The sequence below is a fragment of the Heloderma suspectum genome, chromosome 8 (assembly GCF_057233095.1).
Source record: "Heloderma suspectum isolate Gila_16-S chromosome 8, 16-S_ref, whole genome shotgun sequence".
NCBI classification, from domain to species: Eukaryota; Metazoa; Chordata; class Lepidosauria; order Squamata; family Helodermatidae; genus Heloderma; species Heloderma suspectum.
Window position 1 is genome coordinate 3,093,775 of NC_139465.1, and position 22,412 is coordinate 3,116,186.

Genomic DNA, 22,412 nt, shown 5'->3' on the forward strand with positions numbered 1-22,412 from the left:
AAAGCCAGCACTGTTTAGTAGGTCTAGGACAGAGTGGCTTGGACTGAAAAATGTCCCTCCCTCAGCAAACTTCTTTCCATGTCTTCCTTGGGTATCATAAGGCCAGAAGGCAGGCAGAGTGCCCAGCTTGTGTCATATCTCTTTTGTTGAGCATCAGCACTTCGGGATCAGAGTTCAACCTTCTTATTGCATATGCTTCTTGCTTTGCAGGAAGGCAGGCCCCAAACATGCCCAAAATAGTGCAGTTGTCTCCAGGACTTTGGAGACTCACTACAGCGTGGGCCTCCCTTAGCAAATCCTCAAAGCCTGAAAGTCATCTTCATCTGGAAAACACACTTTGGCCACTGGAATACGCTACACAAGTGAGTCAGTTTACTTCTGCTGGATAGTTAATTTGCCCAGTTCTGTTTACAGAACTTGCTGTCAAGGGGCTATATGAGTGACAAAGGCAAAGGAGGGAAGTGATGCCTTAGGGACATCGGAAGCCGCCTTATACTGAGTCAGACCATTGGTCCATCTAGCCCAGTGTTGTTGACACTGACTGGTAGTAGCAGCTCTCCAGGGTTTCAGTTAGGATTTTTTGCAGCCCTACCTGGAGATGCCAGGGATTGGACCTGGGACCTTGTGCAAATCATGTGCCTTCCCAGCAAGCTATGGACCCTCCCCATAGAGAGGATAGCAGCAAAGACTCTGAATCATGACCATAAACAGGGAGCTAGGTAGAGCAAAAATAGCTTGTCCCAACCAACCCGGGGGTGCAGGGGAGAGAACGAGACAGACCTGAGATTGTGAAATAGCTGGATTTGGTGTTTAGCAAGCCAAGTGCCATGATTTGTTATTCAGTCCTGTGTACATGTGTTCAGTCCATTCATTGTATTACAGCTCCTACTGTGCTGCAGTACACCTTACAATCCAGTTCTAAAAGGCCTTTCCCCCTCAAATATTTCTCTGCTGCCACCACTGCCCGCCCCCCAACAGAGATCCTTCCCAGAGCAAGCAATGTAGGCAGCTCCTGAGCTCAGAATTCCCAAGGTAGTCTTTCACCTTTATACTACAGCAAACTGCGACTGATCCTCCTCTCACAGTGAGGTGAAATTTTTGGATATTTCCCTGCCTCCTTGTGTCTGGGGACCTTGTGATATTTCACTTCCACCAGTGGGCAACGTGTCTCCACTTCATGGGTAAGTAAGATGAGGTGCCAAAGGGGATGAGAAGATCCCCAAACTCTCACAGCAAGCAAATGGCAAGGCTGGGAATCAGGCCCTACCCTGCACTTCTTATAACCACAAGATTCCTTCCTGTGGAGGATGTGAAACGAGCATCTCCCAATCTCTGCCTTCCCTCAGTCAAGCCCATCTGTCTAATTCCAGCATGTAAAAGTGAGAGTGCGGAAGTCGCTTCAGTTTATTTTTATCCCTATCGATTGCAGGCTTCTAATGTTAAGTGTTCTGTGGAGGAGGAATTTTCTGCAGTTGCAGAGTTGGTAAGATTAAAAATTTAGCATTCTCAGTCAGACCTCGCAGGCACTGGGGAGGGGGGGATGACTGAAGGCTTCTTTTGAAGGCCCTGTAGCATCTGAGTAATATTAATGAAAGCATTCCTGTTCTAATTATAAATTCATTGTGCCAGAATACAGAGACAACAATGCTTCAGCACCTATTAACCTTCTATTTCACTTGGCCTGTGTATTGTAGAGATGTCTCAGAATCTTGGATAGAAAGGGTCTTGCTGTGATTTTGTTCTGTTTATTCTATTATACTAGCACCACCAAGGAGAATTTTATCTTCCTTGAAAATGTTAAATGTGTAGAGAAATCTTTGCTATTTTTCAGCTTGTTATCCACACAGAATGTCCATTTCTCTCTCTTGGCTCCCATCACTGTAGTTCTCCAGGTTATTGCAGCCTGGACACCCATGCAGGAGATATATATCTCTATCCTATCTATCTATCTATCTATCTATCATCTATCTATCTACACACACACACATACACACACACACACACACACACCTGGAAGGCTATAGCCTGTTTGCATATCAATTTACAGATAGTCTAGCATGCTCTGCATGAATAATCATTCTCCCCTGAACATCTCAAGGGAGACTTAAAAAATCATGACATTTGAAAGCATGTTTAATGCAGATCTCTTTATTTCTAGCCTCCTTATTTCTAGCCCAGATTATTTTCAACACAACACCCTTGTGTATTCAAGTTGGTTTCCACAATGACAAAGGTTTTTCCAAAGGTGAAAGCTGACATTCCCAAGATCTCAAGCGGACCACTACTGCTCTGCCGCTGCTGAATGGTTGCTCTTGTTTCTGCTTGGCAGATGGCGCAGCTGAGGCACATAGAGTGTGGCTTCCATAAACCCTGTAACAGTTACATTGAGGGGGTTGATAAATTGTCCAGCATTCTTGTCTTGTAAACAACTAAAACCAAACCTTCCCTCCAATGAAGAGATCCTCTTCCAGCTTTGTTATTGATGGGCGTGTAAACAAAATATGGTTTTAGTATCAGCAGTCATTATTCAGAAAATACATTTTTCTAGAGCATGCTTCAGTTTTAAAATAAGAAGTGTGAGGGCTCACCCTTTGACCTGCACAAGCATTGCCCTTTTAAGTCTTTTCCAAGGGGTTCAGGGACTCATGCAGTCTGGCCCAGTAAAAGATGTGAAGGAACCCTTGGTAGCATGTTGTGAATGTTTGCCAACATTTTAAAGATAAAATTGTTCACATCCACCACAAATTGGATACCATGGGAAATGCAGATCAGCTGCAGAAGGTGACCAGGACACCATTTGGTCCAATTTGGTTGGATTACTTCAGTCATTAAGGCCTGAGGAAATAGACAAGATACTTAGCCAAGTCCAGCCATCTGTATGCTCAACCCTAGCCCATCTTCGCTTATTATGTCTAGCAGGGAAAGAGTGTCTGGCTGGGTGCATGAGTTTGTAAATGCCTTTCCAAGAGAGACTGTAGTATGACTACTCCTGAAGAACCCTGACTTGCAAAGGGAATATGTGAACAACTATTGGATGGTGGCTAACATTCTCTTCCTGGACAAGGTGGTTAAGCAGGTGGTTGGTTGCTAGCCAACTCTGAACACTCTTAGATAAAACTGATTTTCTTTGTCCATTTCAATCAAGTTTCAGACCTGATATTGGCATGGAAACTGCCTTGAGTGCCCTGTGGGATGACCTTTTCCAAGAAAGAGACAGGAAGTTTGGGACCCTGTTGATTCTCCTGGACTGCTCAGTGGCTTTTGATACCTTGACCACGGTATCGTTCTGGAGATCCTTTCTTAGCTGGGTGTTCAGGGTACTGTTTTCTAGTGGTTCCACTCATACCTGGATGGCTGCTTCCAGAAGTTGATATTGGGGAATTTCTGCTCAACACCTTGGTGTTTATGCTTTGGGTCCTGCACGGTTCTTTTTTATCTCCCATGCCTTTTAAACATCAATGTGAAACTGCTGAGAGGTCAACTGGAGATTTGGAGTGAACTGTCATCAGTATGTGGATGACCGAACTCTGATCTTTTCGTCTAATCCAGGTGAGGCAGCAGGAGTGCTAAAACAATACCTGGAAGCAGTAATGGGTTGGATGAGGACCAATAAACTGAACCTCAGTCCAGACACAGTGGAAGTACTACAAGTGGTGTTCAGCCATCTTTGTCATTGGAGGCCCAAGTATCCATGCTCTGATAAGCTTTCATCTGGATTACTGCAATGCATTATACGTGGGTCTGCCTTTGAAAATGGTCGGGAAAATTCAGCTGGTCCAAAACAGGGCAGCGAGATCGTTAATAGGGACTGGCCAACAAGATCATATTAAGCCAGTACTTTCCCAGCTGCGCTGGCTGCCAGTCCCTTTCTGGGCCCGATTCAAAGTGCTGGTATTAACATTCAAAGCCCTAAATGGCTTGGGGCCAGGTTACTTGAAGGATCGCCTCCTCCTATATCCACCTGCCCAGACCCTAAGACCCTAAAAAGAGGTAAGGCAGGTGGCTACCAGGAAAGGGGCATTTTCTGCTGTGGCACCTCAATTGTGGAACGAACTCCCTAGAGAGGTTCTCCTGGTGCCTACATTGTACTCTTTCCAGTGCCAGGTGAAGACCTTTTTATTTTCCCAGGCATTTTATCATTCCAGTTTTTTAGCTCTGCTGTCTTAAACCTGCTATTGCATTTTAAATATCTGCACTACTGCTAGGTTTTGCTCCGGTTGCATATTTATTCTGTAGTTTTAATCTATTATATTTTATATTGTTTTTTCTGTTGTATTTTTGTGGTTTTAATTTTGTGAACTGCCCAGAGAGCTTTGACTATTGGCCAGTATAAAAATGAAATAAGTTCAGAACATGGCTGTGAGATCCCTAAGTGGAACTGGACAATATGAGCACATCATACCAGTGCTTCGCCATCTTCACTGGCTCCCATTACGTTTCTTGGCATAGTTCAAGGTGCTAGTTTTGACCTTTAAGACCCTTCATAGCTTGGGACACAGGTACTTCAGGGAATGCTTCTCTTAACTTACACCTGCTTGGACTTTGAAATCTTTTTTTGGAGGCTGTTCTCATGAGTGCCCCCATCAAGTTTGTCCTCTCTAAAGAGGCTTGCTCAGTGTCTGCCTTGATTTAATTTCAGCACTGGGCAAAGATATTTTCACAGGTTTTTAAAGCTGTTTTGTTTAACTCTCTGTGAATGTTTTAATGCTGTATTTATACTGTTGTATTTATACTGTTGTTGTTGTTATTGTTGTTGTTGTTGAATTTAAAATTGTTTTATTTCTAATTGTGAGCTGCCCTGAAAACCTTGTTATAGGGCAGCCTGTAAAGACTGCAAATAAGTCCCCGATACATAGGAGTGGTTGTGGTTGTATGGTGGTGAAGGAAAAACTGCACATTTTTGCAGGCATTCAGTTCATCCACATATTTGAGAACATAAGAACATAAAAAGAGTCATCCCCAATCAGACCAAAGTCCTATCTAGGCCAGGGTTCTGTTGCCACAGTGGCCAAACAGATGCCTCTGGAAAGCCCACAAGCAGGGCATCAGGCCCTAGCCCTCTCCTACTCGTGTTCTCCAACGACTAGTATTGAGAGGTATACTGCCTCTGATACTGGAGGCAATATATAGACAATCATAACTAATAGCCACTGATAGCTTTATCCTTTATGATTCCAAGGTTTAGTCCTTGCACTGAAAGAAGGTATTGGGAGTCCTAGTAAATTATGGCTCAAATTAAGACATATGTTACCTTGGCTAGCAACTGCTTCCGCCAGGGTGGTCCTGTTGACTTCAGTTGAATTTTATGCCTGTAAATGGTCATTAAACTGCCTCCTGAGTGCAGAATCCAACTGGAGAGAGGGATTCTCTGGTATACGATAGCTATTCATTAAAAAGCATTGCAGTTTGAGAACATCAAAGGAAATGGGTATAAACAGGAAACCAGTACCTTATTTCCCCCCTCCCTCATTGTTGCAGTCATGTGTATGCCAAAAAAGAACAGTCATGAAAGGAGTCTAACCAGCAACCTCTTGCCATACTTAATAGCAGAATTTCCCCCTTGTATTTAGCATTAGCTAAATGGCCACAAATAGAGAAAAATGGCCAATAAAGAGGTTGTTAGTAATGCACTCTAGGGACTGATGCAGCATTCACTATATTCAGTATAAAAATTTCTCAGAAAAAGGGTTGTATGGTAGAAAGGCAAAATTTTGCTGACTGACAGGTTTTGGCATTTTCAAGGCTTAAAAACGTGACAGAATTGAGTAATGGCAGAGAGAGAGAGAAGAACACAGGATGCATTGGAGATAATAGTATGCATCCATTGTTTTGGCTGATACTGGAGGTAGTATAAAGCCATCAGGACTAGTAGCCACTGATAGTCATGGAGGATAAGGCTAATCCCCTTTTAAAGCCATCGAGATTGGTGGCCATCACTACTGTCTCTCCTGGAAGTGAATTCCATAGCTCTAACTATTATCTATAAAAGAGTTCTAACTAGTCTGTGTAAAAGTCCTTTTATCTACCCTGCATCTCCCACCACTCAACTTCATTGGATGACCCCAGGTTCTAATATTATGAGACCCCAGGTTCTAGTATTATGTCTAAAGTTATGCATAGCTTGGGGAAATGGCTAGAGAGTTTTTCTCCATATCCATTTTCTGCACACCATGTATAATGATCACATCCTCCACATTAGTCATTTTTTTCTGAGCTAATGTATTTCACACAACACATCATTCTGTATGAAATTAATTGCCACAAGATAAATTTTAGATGGCCTTAAAAGGGATTCAGTCTGTCCGTGGCTATTAGTCAGGATATTTATATGGAGTGTCCATGCTCAGGGTCAGTATTCCATTTGCTGGGGGAAGGACAACCACAGAAGAGAAGTGTTCCCTTTATATCCTGCTGATATGCCTCCTGGAGGCACCTGGTTGACCATTATTAGAAATGGGGGATTATGGGAGTTGCAGTCCAATACATTTGGAAGGCACCAGGCTGGAGAAGGCTGGTATAGGTCTATAAAATCTCAGATGATTGACATTCCACCCCCCAAAACACCTTTTCTAAATTGAGGCAAATAATGGCGACAAAACTTGGTTCTCAACCTTATTGACAAATTGAAAATTGATTAAATCACCGGGCCAAGATGGTATCCATCCTAGAGTTCTTAAAGAACTCAAACTTGAAATTGCTGAACTTTTAACAAAAAATAAGTAGCATGTCCCTAAGATCAGCCTCTTACCACAGGACTGGAGAATGCCCAGTGTAACACCAATTTTTAAAAAGGGATCAAGGGGAGATCTGGGAAATTACAGGCCAGTTAGCTTAACCTCTGTTCCAGATAAATTGGTTGAAAGAACTATTATTAAATATAGAATTAGTAACAATATAGAAGGACAAACCCTGCCAAAAAAGAATCAACATGGCTTCTGCAAAGATAAGTCCTGTCTCACTAACTTTTTAGAGTTCTTTGAGAATGTCAATAAACATGTGGACAGGAGTGATCTGGTAGACATTGTATATTTGGACTACCAAAAGGCTTTTGATAGAGTCCCTCACCAAAGACTCCTGAGCAGATTTAGCAGTCATAGAATAAGAGGAGAGGTCTTCTTATGGATCAGTAACTGGCTAAAGAACAGAAAGCAAAGAATAGAAATAAAAGGCATATTCCATGTTGGTCATAATTAGGGAAGGAATTGAAAATAATACTGCTAAGATAATTTCTGCTTTGTTATTGTTGTTTATTCGTTAGTCGCTTCTGACGCTTCATGACTTCATGGACCTGCCCACGCCAGAGCTTCCTGTCGGCTGTCGCCACCTCCAGCTCCCCCAAGGTCGAGTCTGTCACCTCCAGAATATCATCCATCCATCTTGCCCTTGGGCAGCCCCTCTTCCTTTTGCCTTCCACTTTCCCTAGCATCAGCATCTTCTCCAGGGTATCCTGTCTTCTCATTATGTGGCCAAAGTACTTCAGTTTTGCCTTTACTATCCTTCCCTCAAGTGAGCAGTCTGGCTTTATTTCCTGGAGTATGGACTGGTTTGATCTTCTTGCAGTCCAAGGCACTCTCAGAATTTTCCTCCAACACCACGGTCTATCTTCCTTCACTCATTTCTGCTTATACAAATCTATTTTCTGGCCCTGACCTCTGCTGGCTATAGCAAGCAGTATAGCCGGTAGGCTGTAGAATGTAGCACAAGATTCCCACATCTTTTTGAGGAAGTTCGTCTTACATTATAGTTTTTACTTTTTTATTTTAAAAAGTGTAGTTATTAGGACAGCATACTTGGAGAATGTTCATGAGCAGTCCTGTACAATGTAGAATAACCCACAGAGACACTGAACCATTGTGTATGAAGGACAGGATTTTTTTCATTCTAAGGAACTCATTGGATCATTGTCTCCACTGTGATTCTAAATTCTAAGTCTAATGTCACCTACATATTTTGCAATGTCACCCTTGTATGATCAAAGTTCATTTTTTAGTGGGAGAACTGATGCTATGATTCATGCTTACAAGACCTCATGCTTAGGTTAAAGTGTTCCTGGCAGCCTCCACCTTCCTCGCTCAGCAAACACTTGACTCACCTCTGAAGGGCATATGGCCAAGGGCTAGTTAAGAGCCAGGGAGCTTGGGGGTGGCCAGATAGGGAATGGTGCTCAAAAACACAAACCATTCTTCCTTGGCAAAAGAGGCAGCCAGGGAAGGTGAAAGGGTGTGACAGAGGGCATATAAAATTTCAGTTGCTTATGTGGCACTTTTGGTAATACTTAATGTTAAATAATGGAGGGAAATGTTAACTTGAGATGGTGCAGTTGAAGTGAGAAATGCCTGAGAGCGAGCTCTGTTGGGAGCAAGTGTCTTTCTTCCAAGGTATCATAGAATCAGAATAGTAGGGTTGGAAGGGGCCTACAAGACCATCGAGTCCAACCCCCTGATGCTTGCTGTGTGTTCACACTTTCACTTTTGTCTCTGGACTTGGCTTTGCAAAATCAGTTAACACCTTCTCTCCACCCACCCAATACAGTTTTATCCCACTGAGGGTCTTGTTTTCTAAGAGAACCCCAACCAGCAACTGAACCAGTGAAGCACTGCTGTCTTTGTTATTCTGCTAGGCAGCACAGTGACTTCATTGGTAAGGTATCCAGATACAGATGCACCCATGTGGTGCCCCAGTTCACTGCAGCCTTTTAAGCAGGCTGCTCCACTAAGATAGTCTTGTCACAAGCAATTTCCTGAAATAAGCCATGGAAGGGGAGCAAAACGTCTGAACGGTTTATGCTGTTCTGGAACTGGGAGAGGGTGCTGTCTCCCAGCATGACATCTCTCTGCTCTATCCCTAGTTATGTCGTACACTGTGGGGAAATAATATTCTGTATTTATTAGTTTGAATATGTTGTGGAGAAGGAGAGTTGCTGAATGCATTGACTGAGCAGCTGTGGAGCTGCTTGGCTTTGTTTCTTGCTGTGTAGTTTGTGCTTCTGAGAAGGATAAGAACATAAGGAGAGCCATGCTGGATGGGAGACGCTGGAGGTCAGTTACTAGGAGGCTTCTCTGAAGAAGCATGAGTTCCTTATGTTACCTTGGAACCCTTCAGTTTACCAATGAGTGGGTTCCCATCGTCCTGTAGCCCAGGGAGAGGCAATGCATAAGGACTCAGCCATAGGACACACCCAGCCTGTGCTGCTGTCATATGATGACTTATTTACAGGTCAGTTACTCCAGTCTTCTTGGGGAGAAAAGCCTGGGCTGTCCAGATGTGCCTACAGACTTTGCATTGCCTATCACTGCTTTAACCCAAATTGCTCTGACTCATTTTGTCTCAGAATAGCCCCTCATAGGATTGTCCCATCTTGAAGAAAAGGACAGAACCACTGAAGTTGGGAAGAAGAAAGAGGTCACACTTTTTATGCCACTAATTTCTTTCTTGGGTACTTGGCTCTACTTCATCAGGGTGAAAGACATTTGGTCAAAGGTTTATTGTTGAGACACACCAAGAGAAATTCTCCGATCAGCCTGGTTATAGAATACAGTCTGTTTTGTTTTCTTTGTACAGTTATGAAGTAACATATGATGCAGTTCAAACTGGTGTGTGTGTGTGTGTGTGTGTGTGTGTGTGTAGTGTTTTTTTGCTTGGAGAATGCACAGTTATTATTTGCTTGTTGGCAGCCATCTAGGTGGCATTCCATTGTGGGAAAATCACATGTTTCTGGCATTCAAACTGCAGTAATGAGTTGCTGGGAAAATGTGACTCTCTTCTCTCCCCACCTCCCAGCAGCAGTTGGGGTTTCTGAAAGCTGTAGGGATTGTTGTGCCGCTAGTGTTATGGGCACCTCCTGTGACATCACTGGATTGTGCGTCGTGAGTTTCCCCCTTGTCCTTCCATTATATGGCTGTTAAAAGGCATCCTCTACTCCATGCAATCTTGCGCTGTAATAAATTAGTTAGTCTTTATTGTGCCGCAAGATCCTTTGTTTGTACAAGTGTGTTTTTAAAATTTAATCTTATTAAAGTTCCTGGGCATTCCTTGCTTAAATAGTCCTTACAAGGTGAATATGCCTCTAACTGGCTTTTCATGAAATATTACATGTTCCCAAAACTTCCCTAAATTAATGTTTTCCATCATCTCAGAAAGAGATTTCCTGCATTTCCATTGATTTTTAATATTGGGAGATTTAATTATATATCTACAAGTTGCTTTTGGCCCAGATAGGGCCCCCAAGATGACTTACAGCTAGAACTTGCAATGATTTAAAACTTAAAATTTAAAACACATTAAAAACAATGTGTAAACTTTAAAAGTAGTGTTCTCACCAACTTAAGCTCTCTTGGTGGTGGGATATGCAGAAGGGGAGCCAAAGAATATCTTTAGCTACATGCAGGTTCATGTGGATGTCGTTCCTGACAATTGATATTATACGTCACACCTGGGCAACAGAATGTCCGTGGCCTGATTTGGCTTCCTGGGGTGAGGGGGAAGATTCTAAGTGGCCTATTCCTATCTCTCTGTGAGAATGTCTGCAGGCTGGTCTGTGGCTGTGGGAGAATATCGACATTATTTTCTATATTTCTTCTCTTCTCCTTGGATTCAGAGGCAAGCTGTGGAGTATATGCCAGTTTCCCCAGCCTGTTGCAATTGACCAGCCAGCCATGGCTCACAGTCTCTGCATCTTAGACTCGGTTCACACGTCAAGGCCAATTTCCAGGTTGTTTAACCCAGGAATTGGTGGGGGAGGGTGCGGGATCAAAAGCACTCTGCCTCCCACCTGCTTGCTACTTCTGCTTTCAATTAACCCAGGAACACCCCTGTTTCTGAGTGTTTTGTCACATCTGAATCCAGAAACTCTGGGTTGTTTAGGGGTTAAACAGCCCAGAGTTTCCAAGTTCAGACATCACGAAAGAACCCAGGAATGGAGCTCTCCTGGATTGTTAATTGAAAGCAGAAGCGAGTGGGCAGAAACCAGCTCACTCATGAAGAAACAGCTCATGGTTTGTTAATCATGGGATGCTTTGATCATCTGAACTAGATCTTTGACTCCTTCAGTGATTTAAGTTGTGTTTCCCCTGTTGTAATTGGTCAAATAAGTACATTCAGAATTTGATTTAATTAAATTGCGCTTACATCTTGCTCTTCCTTTTGGGAAGCTTGGTGTCACTGTGCATGAAGGCCCTAGGTAATTTCTCATCCAGGCACTGACCAGTTTGAGGCCTGTGTTTGTATGTAATGCTAAACCATGTTTTAGTGCTATATGGATAAGCCTTTGTGAATGTGAACAAAGTATTGGGCTTTCACTCCTCCCTGGACTTCTGCTGAGTTTAGTTGCACTTTCAGAGGATTTCTGCTTAGCATTACATTCAAGCTGGGAATCTGGCTTAAAACAAACAATGGTTAAATGAGCCAGCTTTTGAATTCATGATTTGAGATTGGCGTTTTAGAAATTGACTTAAGGTTTGTTTTAACCTGCGGTTCAAACGTATGGCAAAGCCAGGATTATTTGAAACTAAATTCAGCAGACATCCATCCCTTAGCTGTGTGGGAGGTGGTGTGACCATGTGGCACTAAATCATTGTTAGTGTTACGTATGGAATTTAGAAAATGGGGTGGGTGGAGTCTTCTGCTCTCTGTACTATGGGATTTCAAGATGGGCTATTTATACTGTAGGATTCCAGTTGTTTAAAGCCATTGCTAATTCTGAACAGAGGCTTTACGGTCCAGGGGTTTTCCTGTCCAATGGGAAAAGATACTTTCAGGCTTGCTATCACAAAGTGCCCCCTGGATTTTCTTCTCATTCTCTGGAAATCCTTAATAGCTGCCCCCTGCTGATTGATAGAGAGTCAACAGACCTGACTGGTTGAGAGAGGCAAGCAAGCTTTCTTGGTTGAAACACTGAAAACAATATTTTCCCTAAGTCTCAGAGTTCTGAGACTTGTTAGAAAAATATTTTCTAACAAGTCAGCATGATCAATGGGCTCAAGTTACAGGAAGCCAGATTCCGGCTGAACATCAGGAAAAACTTCCTGACTGTTAGAGCAATACGACAATGGAACCAATTACCTAGGGCGATGGTGGGCTCTCCCACACTGGAGGCCTTCAAGACGAGGCTGGACAGCCATCTGTCAGGGATACTCTGACTTGGATTCCTGCATTGAGCAGGAGGTTGGACTCGATGGCCTTGTAGGCCCCTTCCAACCCTACTATTCTATGATTCTATGATTATGTGAAAAATACATATCTCTGCACAGAAATACAGGAGGATGAGCTTGGTAGCCCCATCGAGAGCATCTGGATCAAAATAAATGGAGCAAAGAATACAAGGAACCTGGTGGTCGGAGTCTACTACCGGCCACCCAATCAAGGAGAAGACGAGGATGAAACTTTTGAAAAGCAAATAGCCAATGTTTTAAGGAAGCATGATATAGTAGTAATGGGGGACTTCAATTTCCCTGATATTTGTTGGGAGACAAATTCTGCAAAACATGGCCCCTCCAGGAAATTCCTGACTTGTGTGGCGGATAACTTCCTCCTACAGAAAGTAGAGGAAGGAACTAGAGGATCGGCTATCCTTGACTTGATCCTAACCAACAGAGATGACTTAGTGGATAAAGTAGCAGTTACAGGAACTCTGGGGGAAAGCGACCATGTTGTACTTGAGTTCTTGGTTCTAAGGGAAGCAAAAGCCGAGTGTAGTCAAACGCGTACCCTGGATTGTAGGAAAGCTGATTTTAATAAACTCAGAACAATTATCAGTAAGGTCCCATGGCAAGCGACGCTAACGAGAAAAGGAGTCCAAGATGGGTGGGAGCTTTTAAAAAAGGAAATTCTCAAGGCACAATTACAAACAATTCCAACAAGAAGAAAAGGTGGAAGACAACAGAAGAAGCCAATGTGGCTTCACAAAAAGCTTAGAGAGGACCTGAAAACAAAAAAGGACACATATAGGAAGTGGAAAGAAGGCCAAGCAACAAAGGAAGAGTACAGGCAGGTAGCACAGAATTGCAGGGATGGTATCAGGAAGGCTAAAGCTGAGAATGAGCTGAGGTTAGCGAGGGATGCTAAATGCAACAAAAAGGCTTTCTTCAGCTATGTGCATAGTAAAAGGCAGAGGAAAGAAATGGTTGTTCAGCTGTTAAATAAGGATGGCAAAACGATAACAGATGACAAAAGAAAAGGCAGAGGTGCTCAATTCCTACTTTGCCTCAGTCTTCTCCCAAAAGACTGTCTATGACCCCCCTGGCAAAGGCAAAGTACAGGCTGAAGGGGCAGGATTGCAGCTTGAGATTGATAGGCATATGGTCAAGGAACACCTAATTACTTTGAATGAGTTCAAATCTCCAGGGCCAGGTGAACTGCATCCTAGAGTCATAAAGGAACTGGCAGAAGAACTCTCAGAACCGCTGTCTATTCTCTTTGAGAAATCATGGAGGACAGGGGAAGTGCCAGATGACTGGAGGAGGGCTAATGTTGTCCCTATCTTCAAAAAGGGCAAAAAGGAGGAACCTGGGAACTACAGACCAGTCAGTCTGACATCAATCCCAGGGAAAATTCTGGAGCAGATGATAAAGCAATCCATCTGGAAGCACCTTGAAAACAATGCAGTGATTACTCGAAGCCAACATGGATTTGTCAAAAACAAGTCCTGCCAGATGAATCTGATCTCATTTTTTGATCAAGTAACCTCCCCTGTGGACCGTGGGAATGCTGTAGACATCATATACCTCAACTTCAGCAAAGCTTTCGACAAACTGCCCCATGATATCCTGATGAGCAAATTAGCTCAAAGTGGGCTAGAGGAAACAACGATCCGGTGGATCCACAGTTGGCTACAGAATCAGACTCAAAGAGTGCTTATCAATGGGACCTTCTCAAACTGGGGAGAGGTAATGAGCGGGGTACCGCAGGGCTCAGTCCTGGGCCCAGTGCTCTTCCACATGTATTAATGACTTGGAGGAGGAGGTACAGGGAATGCTGATCAAATTTGCAGATGACACAAAATTGGGCAGGATAGCCAATACTTTGGAAGACAGAAACAAAATTCAAAGTGATCTGGATAGACTGGAGCACTGGGCAGAAAACAACAGAATGACCTTTAATAGGGATAAATGCCAAGTTCTGCACCTAGGAAAAAGAAACCAAATGCATAGTTACAAGATGGGAGATACGTGGCTCAACGACACTACAAGTGAGAAGGATCTTGGAATTGTTGTCGATCACAAGCTGAATATGAGCCAACAATGTGATGTTGCTGTGTCAGGGTGGACACTGAGCCCATAGAATCCCAGAGTAGTTCTGATTCTGAGGAAGAGGAGTCGCTCCTGGGAGAGGAGCGCGCTCCTCTTTCCCAGGGCCAACAGCTGACGGAGATTCCTCCCACCAGCATTCCTAGCTTAGATAGCAGTCCTGGGAGTGACAGAGCGCGGGAAGCAGACTTGATGGACACGCGACGCCGACACAGAAAGCGGCGCCAAATGGAAGGCGCAGAAAGGAGGTGTAGTACCCGGTTGGTGCACAAACAACGTCTGCGCCCAGAGGATCCAAGGGAAAAGGGGAGGGACTCTCCCTAGTCCTTAAGTTCAGAGGTCTGCCAGTAATTCCCTTTCAAACGGGGACCAACTGTTCCAACGTAGGGCATAAGTACTCTGCTGCTCATATCTAGTTGCTAACAGTAGAGTTGTTAAGTTGTAAAAGAGGAATAAAGCTTTGAAAAGAATCCATTTGTCTGTGTCTGGTCTTGGCTACTGGATTAGACTGAGAGAGGCCTCCAAGGAGCCCTTGACAGGCTGCAAAAAAGGCCAATGCTCTTTTGGGCTGCATTAATAGAAGCATAGCTTCCAAATCCCGTGAAGTACTTGTTCCCCTCTACTCAGCACTGGTTAGGCCTCATCTGGAGTACTGTGTCCAGTTCTGGGCACCACACTTTAAGAAGGATGCAGACAAACTGGAGAGGGTTCAGAGGAGGGCAACAAAGATGATCAGGGGACTGGAAATAAAGTCCTATGAAGAGAGACTGAAAGAACTGGGCATGTTTAGCCTTGAGAAGAGAAGACTGAGGGGAGATATGATAGCGCTCTTCAAGTACTTGAAAGGTTGTTACAGAGAGGAAAGCCAGGATCTCTTCTTGATCATCCCAGAGTGCAGGACACGGAATCATGGGCTCAAGTGACAGGAAGCCAGATTCCGGCTGAACATCAGGAAAAAACTTCCTGACTGTTAGAGCAATACGACAATGGAACCAATGACGTAGAGGTGGCGGGCTCCCCCATGCTGGAGGCGTTCAAGACGAGGCTGGATAGCCATCTGTCAGGGATGCTCTGACTTGGATTCCTGCATCGAGCAGGGGGTTGGACTCGATGGCCTTGTAGGCCCCTTCCAACCCTACTATTCTATGATTCTATGATCAGTTAAATAATTGCAATTCTATTTAACTAGCAAAATACGGGCCCCTATGCAAGAGTATTGTGATGGAACCCCTCCTCCCTTAGGTACCTATATTTTAAGGTCATCCACAGAAGTCCTCCTTTAAGTGCCTCATTCTGAGGATCAGAGGATGGGAACAAGAAAGAAGCCTTGTTTGGTGGTGGCCCCCCAGCACTGGAATGCTCTCCCAAGAGAAGCTCACCTGGGGTCCACACTGCTATCTTTTTGGTGCCAGGCTATGACTTGCCTGTCCTCCCAGGGGTTTTAAGTCTTTTAAAGAATATTTCAATATTTTAGTTTATTTGTGTTTTATTATTGTATCTCCTGCAATGTCATTTTAACTCCTATACCTGATATTGCATTTTATGCTGTATTAGCACATTTATTAATTTTATAGTTGATTTAATTGTGATTTTATTTATAGTGTTGTTGTTGCTATTGTTGTAAAATGCCTAAAAAAATGTATTTGAGTCATTTTATAAATTCGATAAATAAATAATAAATGTTCTGTGTCCCCAAATGTGAACAAAATATTTGGTTTCTATTTTATTTATTTATTTATTTATTTATTTATTACATTTATATCCCACCTTTCTTCCATCATGGAACTCAAGGTGGCTACATGTGGTTCCCAGGTAGTCTCTCCTCCAAGCACTGACCAGACCCAAACTTGCTTAGCTTCAGCAAGGTGGCTGGCTCATGTGCCTTCAGACTATGCTCTGGGCTGCTAAAGCAATACAGTGCCTGCTTACATTTGAGAATCTTTGCCTGTGTGTGTGTGTGGGGGGGTGCACGCTTGCAGTGGGGGGCGGGTCACACTTACAGTAGGCCACTGTTTGCGTTGGACAAAACCTGGCACAGAGAGCAGTTGCTTCAGCTAATGCTTCTGTCAGTCACCTCACAAGCCACACAAAACTATGTGGCACCAAGGTGTCTGCTGTAAAAGCGATGCAGTATTTGATGTGGGTATACAGCTTTATTCCATTGAGTCTTAAATCATGATTTGTGTTAAAACTGTCTACACTGGGGCATGCTCAGAGGACTTGTTTTAGTCCTAAAGGCTCTTCTAACATATTCTGGTGTTTCTAAAGTGTATTTAGGCTTCTTGGGACTAGATTTTTATTCTGCTTGGCTTGGAAAAAGTATTAGGAGGATAAGCTCCATGGAAAACAAATGTGTTTGCCGGTAGGCCATGTGATGTGTGTCACAATGGCTGTGCCACTTCTGTCATACACAGTGGGGCTGCTTGCACATAACAGCAACAAATCATGGGTTAATGAATCCATGATTTGCTGCAGTGCATTCTAGGTATGTTCCACAATCGTTTTAAATATTCAACCCCTGTTTGGGGGTTGCTATATGACATCCAAACATGGACATTGTAGGTTAATTGTGGGTTAAACAATGCACAGTTAACTTAACTACTAATTGTAGGTTAACCGTGGGCTGTTTAACTCACAATTAACCTATACAAACTTTCTGCTGAGTTTGATGTCATATAGTAACACCCAGTCCGCCTAATTGGGGGCTGGATATTCAAAATGGCCATGGGACACGCCCAGCACGTTCCGCAGCAAATCATAGGTTAATTAGCCCATGATTTGCCACCATTACGTGCATACGAGGTCATAGAGGAGTATAAATAGGTATGATTTTTAATTTATGAGTCAAACTGTACAATCTTTATATGGACAGTTTGCAACAAGAACATTGTTTCTTGTTATTCCATAATTCTCTCGCTGACTCTGCAGCTGTCAATGCATAAAAACATTTTCTTTCAAACATTTTTAGAAAGAGGTTACAGCTTTCTCTTTTCCTTTCATAGAAATTAAGTTGATGTTTCTCCAAATATAGTTCGTTCTTAAATCCTTAATGCAATAAACTTGAAACCTTTTGCTGAATTTGACAGTCTTGGATGCTTCTTCTGTAGACTGAAGACCAGAGAGCACTGTGTTAACTTACACTGTTTTATGTCTCCCGTAACAAGTCACCACCCGAACAAGGGAGTAAGCTTGAAATGACCGCATTAATTTTTAGGGGTATGGAAAAGATAATGATTCTGGAGACGAGGAAATTAGAAAGCTGCTGAAGAGAAAAATAATATTCCAACTCCTCATTGAGATTTGTGCCTTGTAAACTGATGGGAATGGGGGAAGGACGAAGGCAGTTTAGGAAAGGAAATGGGATAGCAAATCACTGGGTCAGGTCTTGCTGTAGGGCATAGGGAGAACAGTGTCCATGATATGGGAGAGGGCTGGCTGCATTCAGTCTGAAACCTTGGTGCTGCCGATAATGCCACGTGTCTGTGAGAGGCCTATTCTTAGTACTAAAAATAAAACTCCCCACTAAGCCCTCTCAAATCAAGGTTGAGGAGTATAATGCAACCCTTCTGAAACATAAACATGAGCCATATGAACAGCTGTGTTGCCCATGGGGACACCTCACAAGGTTTGGGTGGTCAAAGCGGAAGCTTTCGGGAGACCTTCAGTACAATGAAATAAGCCTGACCACAGAATTCGCGAGCCCTTGAATGAGAAGCAAGTCAACCATTTGTGTTTTGCTGTGTCTTCCTAGAACGTTGCAGCTTTGTGTGCAGAGTGGCAAATGTGTAACTTTTCCAGTTTCTTTATCTTGGGTGACAAACAGCTGGACTGGTTTCTTAGCTCACTCGAATATGGTGCCATGAGTCTAATGCATCCCTTGAAATGTGGTCTGAGTTTGGGAGGCTTTGAGAAACCAGATGAAGCAGAACTGATTGCACAAAAGCAGGGACTACTGTTAGAAGTGGAAATAATATAGTAGGATTGAGGAGACTTTTTATGTTTTGGGGGGCAGCACAGCCTTTAAAAAAATGTCAGTGGGCCACACCAGAAAGTACATACTGTTCCACAGGTTACAGCAGAGAGCATGCTTACTCGGACATGTTTGTTTGCACACATTCTTGCACATATGCCCAAAGGCAGACCTACTCTCAGCCATGTACATGCACATACATACAGATGCTTTGGAAGTATCAAAGAAGACAGCCACAATTCTCCCTGTCCACACTCAGCCATAGGATTTTCTCATTGCAACAAGTTCTTTGGGAAGGTGCTCCTCCTCAGCTGCTGACATTGTCTCAAAGTGCTGATGGGGTGTTGATGGGATATGTTCTCTCCTCTCTCCCAGCAGTTTCCTTCTGCTTTACTAAGCAGGTAGCAGCCAGCTCCATGCTTCTCCTGCCAGGAATCCACTTGCTCCTGATCCTTAAAAATAGTAAGCAAAGCTGGGTCTAAAATAATTGCAGGGGAGAATTGGAAGGGATTAGGTAGAATCATTTTTCCCAAGGTTCCCCTCTCCTGAAACAGGAAACGTGTTGTATGGCCTACAAGCTGACCAAAGCCAAAAGATCATGAAGTGGGGGTGTCTGTCCTTTGAACTTTATAAATATCCGCCATGTGCTCAGTTTGACAGAGGTTCCATCTAGTCTGGTAATGATCATATCCATAGCTGCAGTGGTTATCAAACTGTCTGTGGGCATGATTCAAGGTGCTGGTGATTTCCTCTAAAGCCCTAAATGGCTTGGACCCAGATTACCCAAAGGAATACCATCCTTTCATGCTATCCTGCCTGCTCCCCAAGATCTAATGGGAAGTTTGTCTCTACTTCCCAACTGTGGCTGAGGCAAGGCTGGTTGTGACACGAAAGCATTCTGTGGCTGCAGCAAAACTGTGGAATTCTCTTCCACAGGAAGCCCAGTTGGGGCCCTTTCTGCCTGTCTCCTGCCGTCGTCTTAAGACCTTTTTATTTAGACAGACTTTTAATCTGCTTGCATATAAATTTGTAGTGCTGATTCTGCTTTTAGTGCTATATTTGTGTTTTATTGATCTTTTTATTAAGCTATTGTACGTTTTGTTTTTAAATTTGTGAGCCACCTTGAACATTGTTTTAGCAGTGGAAATGCAGGATACAGATTTTCTAAAATAAAATCAAGAAACCATAAAACTTACTCGGCCGCGTCTTCGTCTAAGTTATGTGTTTATTTACTTATTTAACTAACAATATTTATGAATCGCTTACATTAAAATGTTTCTAAGCAATGTCCAAAAGTACAGTATAAGATAAAAGTTAAATACTGTGTATTGCTGTATACAGAAGATGATTTTATCTTCTTGGGAATGTTTGTTGGAAAAAGTAAGTTTTAACAGTAGAAAACCCAGAAGGGTTGGTGCCTTTCTAATTTGTAGTGGTAGGGAGTTTCAGAGAGCAGGTGCTAGGATACAAAAAGCCCTATTCTGAGCTGAGCCATCACAGACCAGACCTCCGAAATCTTGGAGGGTATCTCCTGATGAGCCTGGCAACTGAACAGGAAGGTTCTGCAGGAGCAAAAATCCAAACACGATTTTCCATTCTCTGGTAAAATAAACTCTACAATGAAAGCTGCTTTTAACAAATGTCTTTAAAATGAATGAAATTCAGTTGCGAAAAATGATCCTCTTTGTCTGTTTCTGATTTCACAGAAAAGCAGGGTCCTGAACGGAAGAGGATTAAAAAGGAGCCTGCAACTCGGAAGCCCAGCCTGCTCTTTGGGATGGGACTTTCAGGAATCCGTGCAGGTTATCCACTCTCTGAGCGCCAGCAGGTTGCCCTTCTTATGCAGATGACAGCAGAAGAGTCTGCAAACAGTCCAGGTGTGGGCAAGATAATTTGTGTTTAATGTAGAAATAGGCCTTATGGTTCTTCCCAGTGGTTTGCTGGTACTGCCTCAATGGATCTCAGAAACATCTAGTTAGGTATATCAGATACAAAGCTTGGAGTCTCCCCAGATTTGTGCACTTGCAGCTGGTGAATAGAGACTTTACTTCATCCCTTAGATCTTAGATGCCTTCATTCTTGAGAGGAACCACAGCTGCTTTCTACAGTATTTGCTTAATCACAGTCTTCCATTAATGTCTCCATTGTGTGTGCAAAGGCATTCCTCTGCTTCAGAAGATTAACTCCCCCCCCCCCCGCACCACCCCCAGTCATTTCCTCTGCTCAAAGGCAGAATTGTAACTATATGGCAACAGCTCCCTCTAAAGGCTTTGGGGGTTTCGCTTTGAATTGAGCTCCTCCTTCATACATGCTTCCCCCCCCCCCTCTTCTCGTCTCAGCAGTAGATACAACACCAAAGCATCCCTCTCAGTCTACAGTTTGTCAGAAGGGAACTCCTAATTCTGCCTCAAAAACCAAAGATAAAGTAAACAAGAGAAATGAACGTGGAGAGACCCGGCTGCACCGGGCAGCTATTCGAGGAGATGCCCGACGCATCAAGGAACTCATTATTGAGGGTGCAGACGTCAACGTAAAGGACTTTGCAGGTAATCTCTCTGAAGTGACTGCAGGAGTGAGGGAGAGAAGGGGCAGAGTTGTTTCTTGACCGAGCATGCAAAGAAATGTTATACTAGAACCTTCCTGAGTTTCCCAGCTTGAACTAGGACTAGATGTTTCAGAGGAGGGTGCCGGCAACCCACAGTTAGGCAGTGATCCAGCTCGGGGACATTTGTTGTCGTTATTGGCGCTGCAATGTCATCTTTGTGCTCAAAAAGGAGCAATGGTGTGGGAAGGCCTAATAGACCACACATTGCCTTGACTTGGAGTATCTCCATCTATAACTTTCTCTTCCCTATTTCAAGTTGGTTATATATTCGTAGTTGTTGCAGTTTAATTACCCTCTGTGCTTGTTTTCCTTCTTGGTACTTTGTACTGTTCTGTTTCTTTCCCCTGCCCCATCCTAGGTTCTTTCCACTTATCAAATGGACTTGTAGCCTGGTTGCCCTTGGTTTTGGCCACTATGCTACCATGGTTTGCCAATGGATATAATTCAGGTCTTTCTAATACTCCAAAGAGTCCAAATTCATCTCTCTCACAAGTCCCATTATTTTTGCCAGGGACTTTCTTTGGGCAAAATGTAACAGGTTGTTGTCCTTGTTGGGGGATTTAGGTTTTGCTGTCTTGTCTTACTTTCACATTCAGAAGCTGAAATAGATTGTTATTTGAAATGGGCTAGCATCACAGTGGATAGGTAGAGAGTGCATTCCTGTAACGAGCAGTACGTCACTTCTGAGCCATGTATATTTAGTATTGGTTCCTGATTAAGATGTATATTAATTGCAGTGCTAGACAAACCTTTTCAGTGACAGAGAGAGAGAATGGCTGGGTTTAGATGATCAGTGGGGGAAACAACGCAGCATTGGTTGTTTCCATTGTGCGTGCTGGCCTCATGACCAGGATTACCCTAATCACCCGCACTGCATTGCAGGTTGCCATATTGTCCAAACATAGCACAGGCATAGTGACTTTTCACCCACCCTACAACCCCTACTGCAAGCCATGGCTTGTAGGGTGGGTGAAAAATTACTATACCCACGCTGGGTTCGGACAACAAGGCAACCTGTGGTGCAGGCAATAAGGGCAATCCTGGTCATGTGACCGGCACATGTGGGGGGTGGGGGAGACAACCGGGGGGGGGGTGCTGTTTCCCCCACTGATTGTCTGAACCCAGCCAATGAGTGGGAGAGAGAGGAAGAGACACTTTCTAATGGTGAAGTTGCTAGAATGCCCAAAATAACAGATTTCCTTTTTCTTGGAAACTTCACAGATAATTCTATTTGGAAACTAATCCATTAGTATTGTTTATTTTTTACATTCCGGAGGCTTAATCTGAGAAGAGGCATCCATCCTTGCTTTCTGTGGCAGTGTCCTCTACCCTGCTCCCCCCCCCCACACACACACACACCCATGATGCTAAGGTGCTAGAAACCCAAGCAGACCTGTTTGTGACATTGTAATTGTTTGTCACTGTCCTGAATGCATGTTTAGGAATTCTGAGCAGAAGAGCACTGACCATATTCCAGTGGCACTTGCAGATTTGTAATGAAAGTAAGGCTCCGTTTTTTTCAGTTCATTAAACTTCTGTTCTTATTCCCAGTGGGGAGCTGGAGATATATATTGTGTTGCCAGATAAAAGAGCT

General features: G+C 43.4%; 1 protein-coding gene across 27 annotated transcripts in view; it reads left to right on the plus strand.

The window, feature by feature from the left end:
• ANKRD11 (ankyrin repeat domain 11) overlaps positions 1 to 22,412 on the plus strand; it is a 262,296-nt gene that overhangs the window by 213,039 nt on the left and 26,845 nt on the right. For 17 of the 27 annotated variants that reach the window (XR_014784698.1, XR_014784699.1, XM_084812699.1 and 14 more), the window contains 2 exons: positions 19,920 to 20,090; positions 20,553 to 20,759. Coding sequence is in view for 25 of the 27 variants with exons in the window: in XM_084812699.1 (XP_084668825.1) it covers positions 19,920 to 20,090; positions 20,553 to 20,759 (378 nt within the window). In the remaining 2 variants the exon portion in view is untranslated. The remainder of the gene's footprint in view (positions 1 to 19,919; positions 20,091 to 20,552; positions 20,760 to 22,412) is intronic. The other 10 variants (XM_084812711.1, XM_084812722.1, XM_084812713.1 and 7 more) reach the window with 1 other exon arrangement.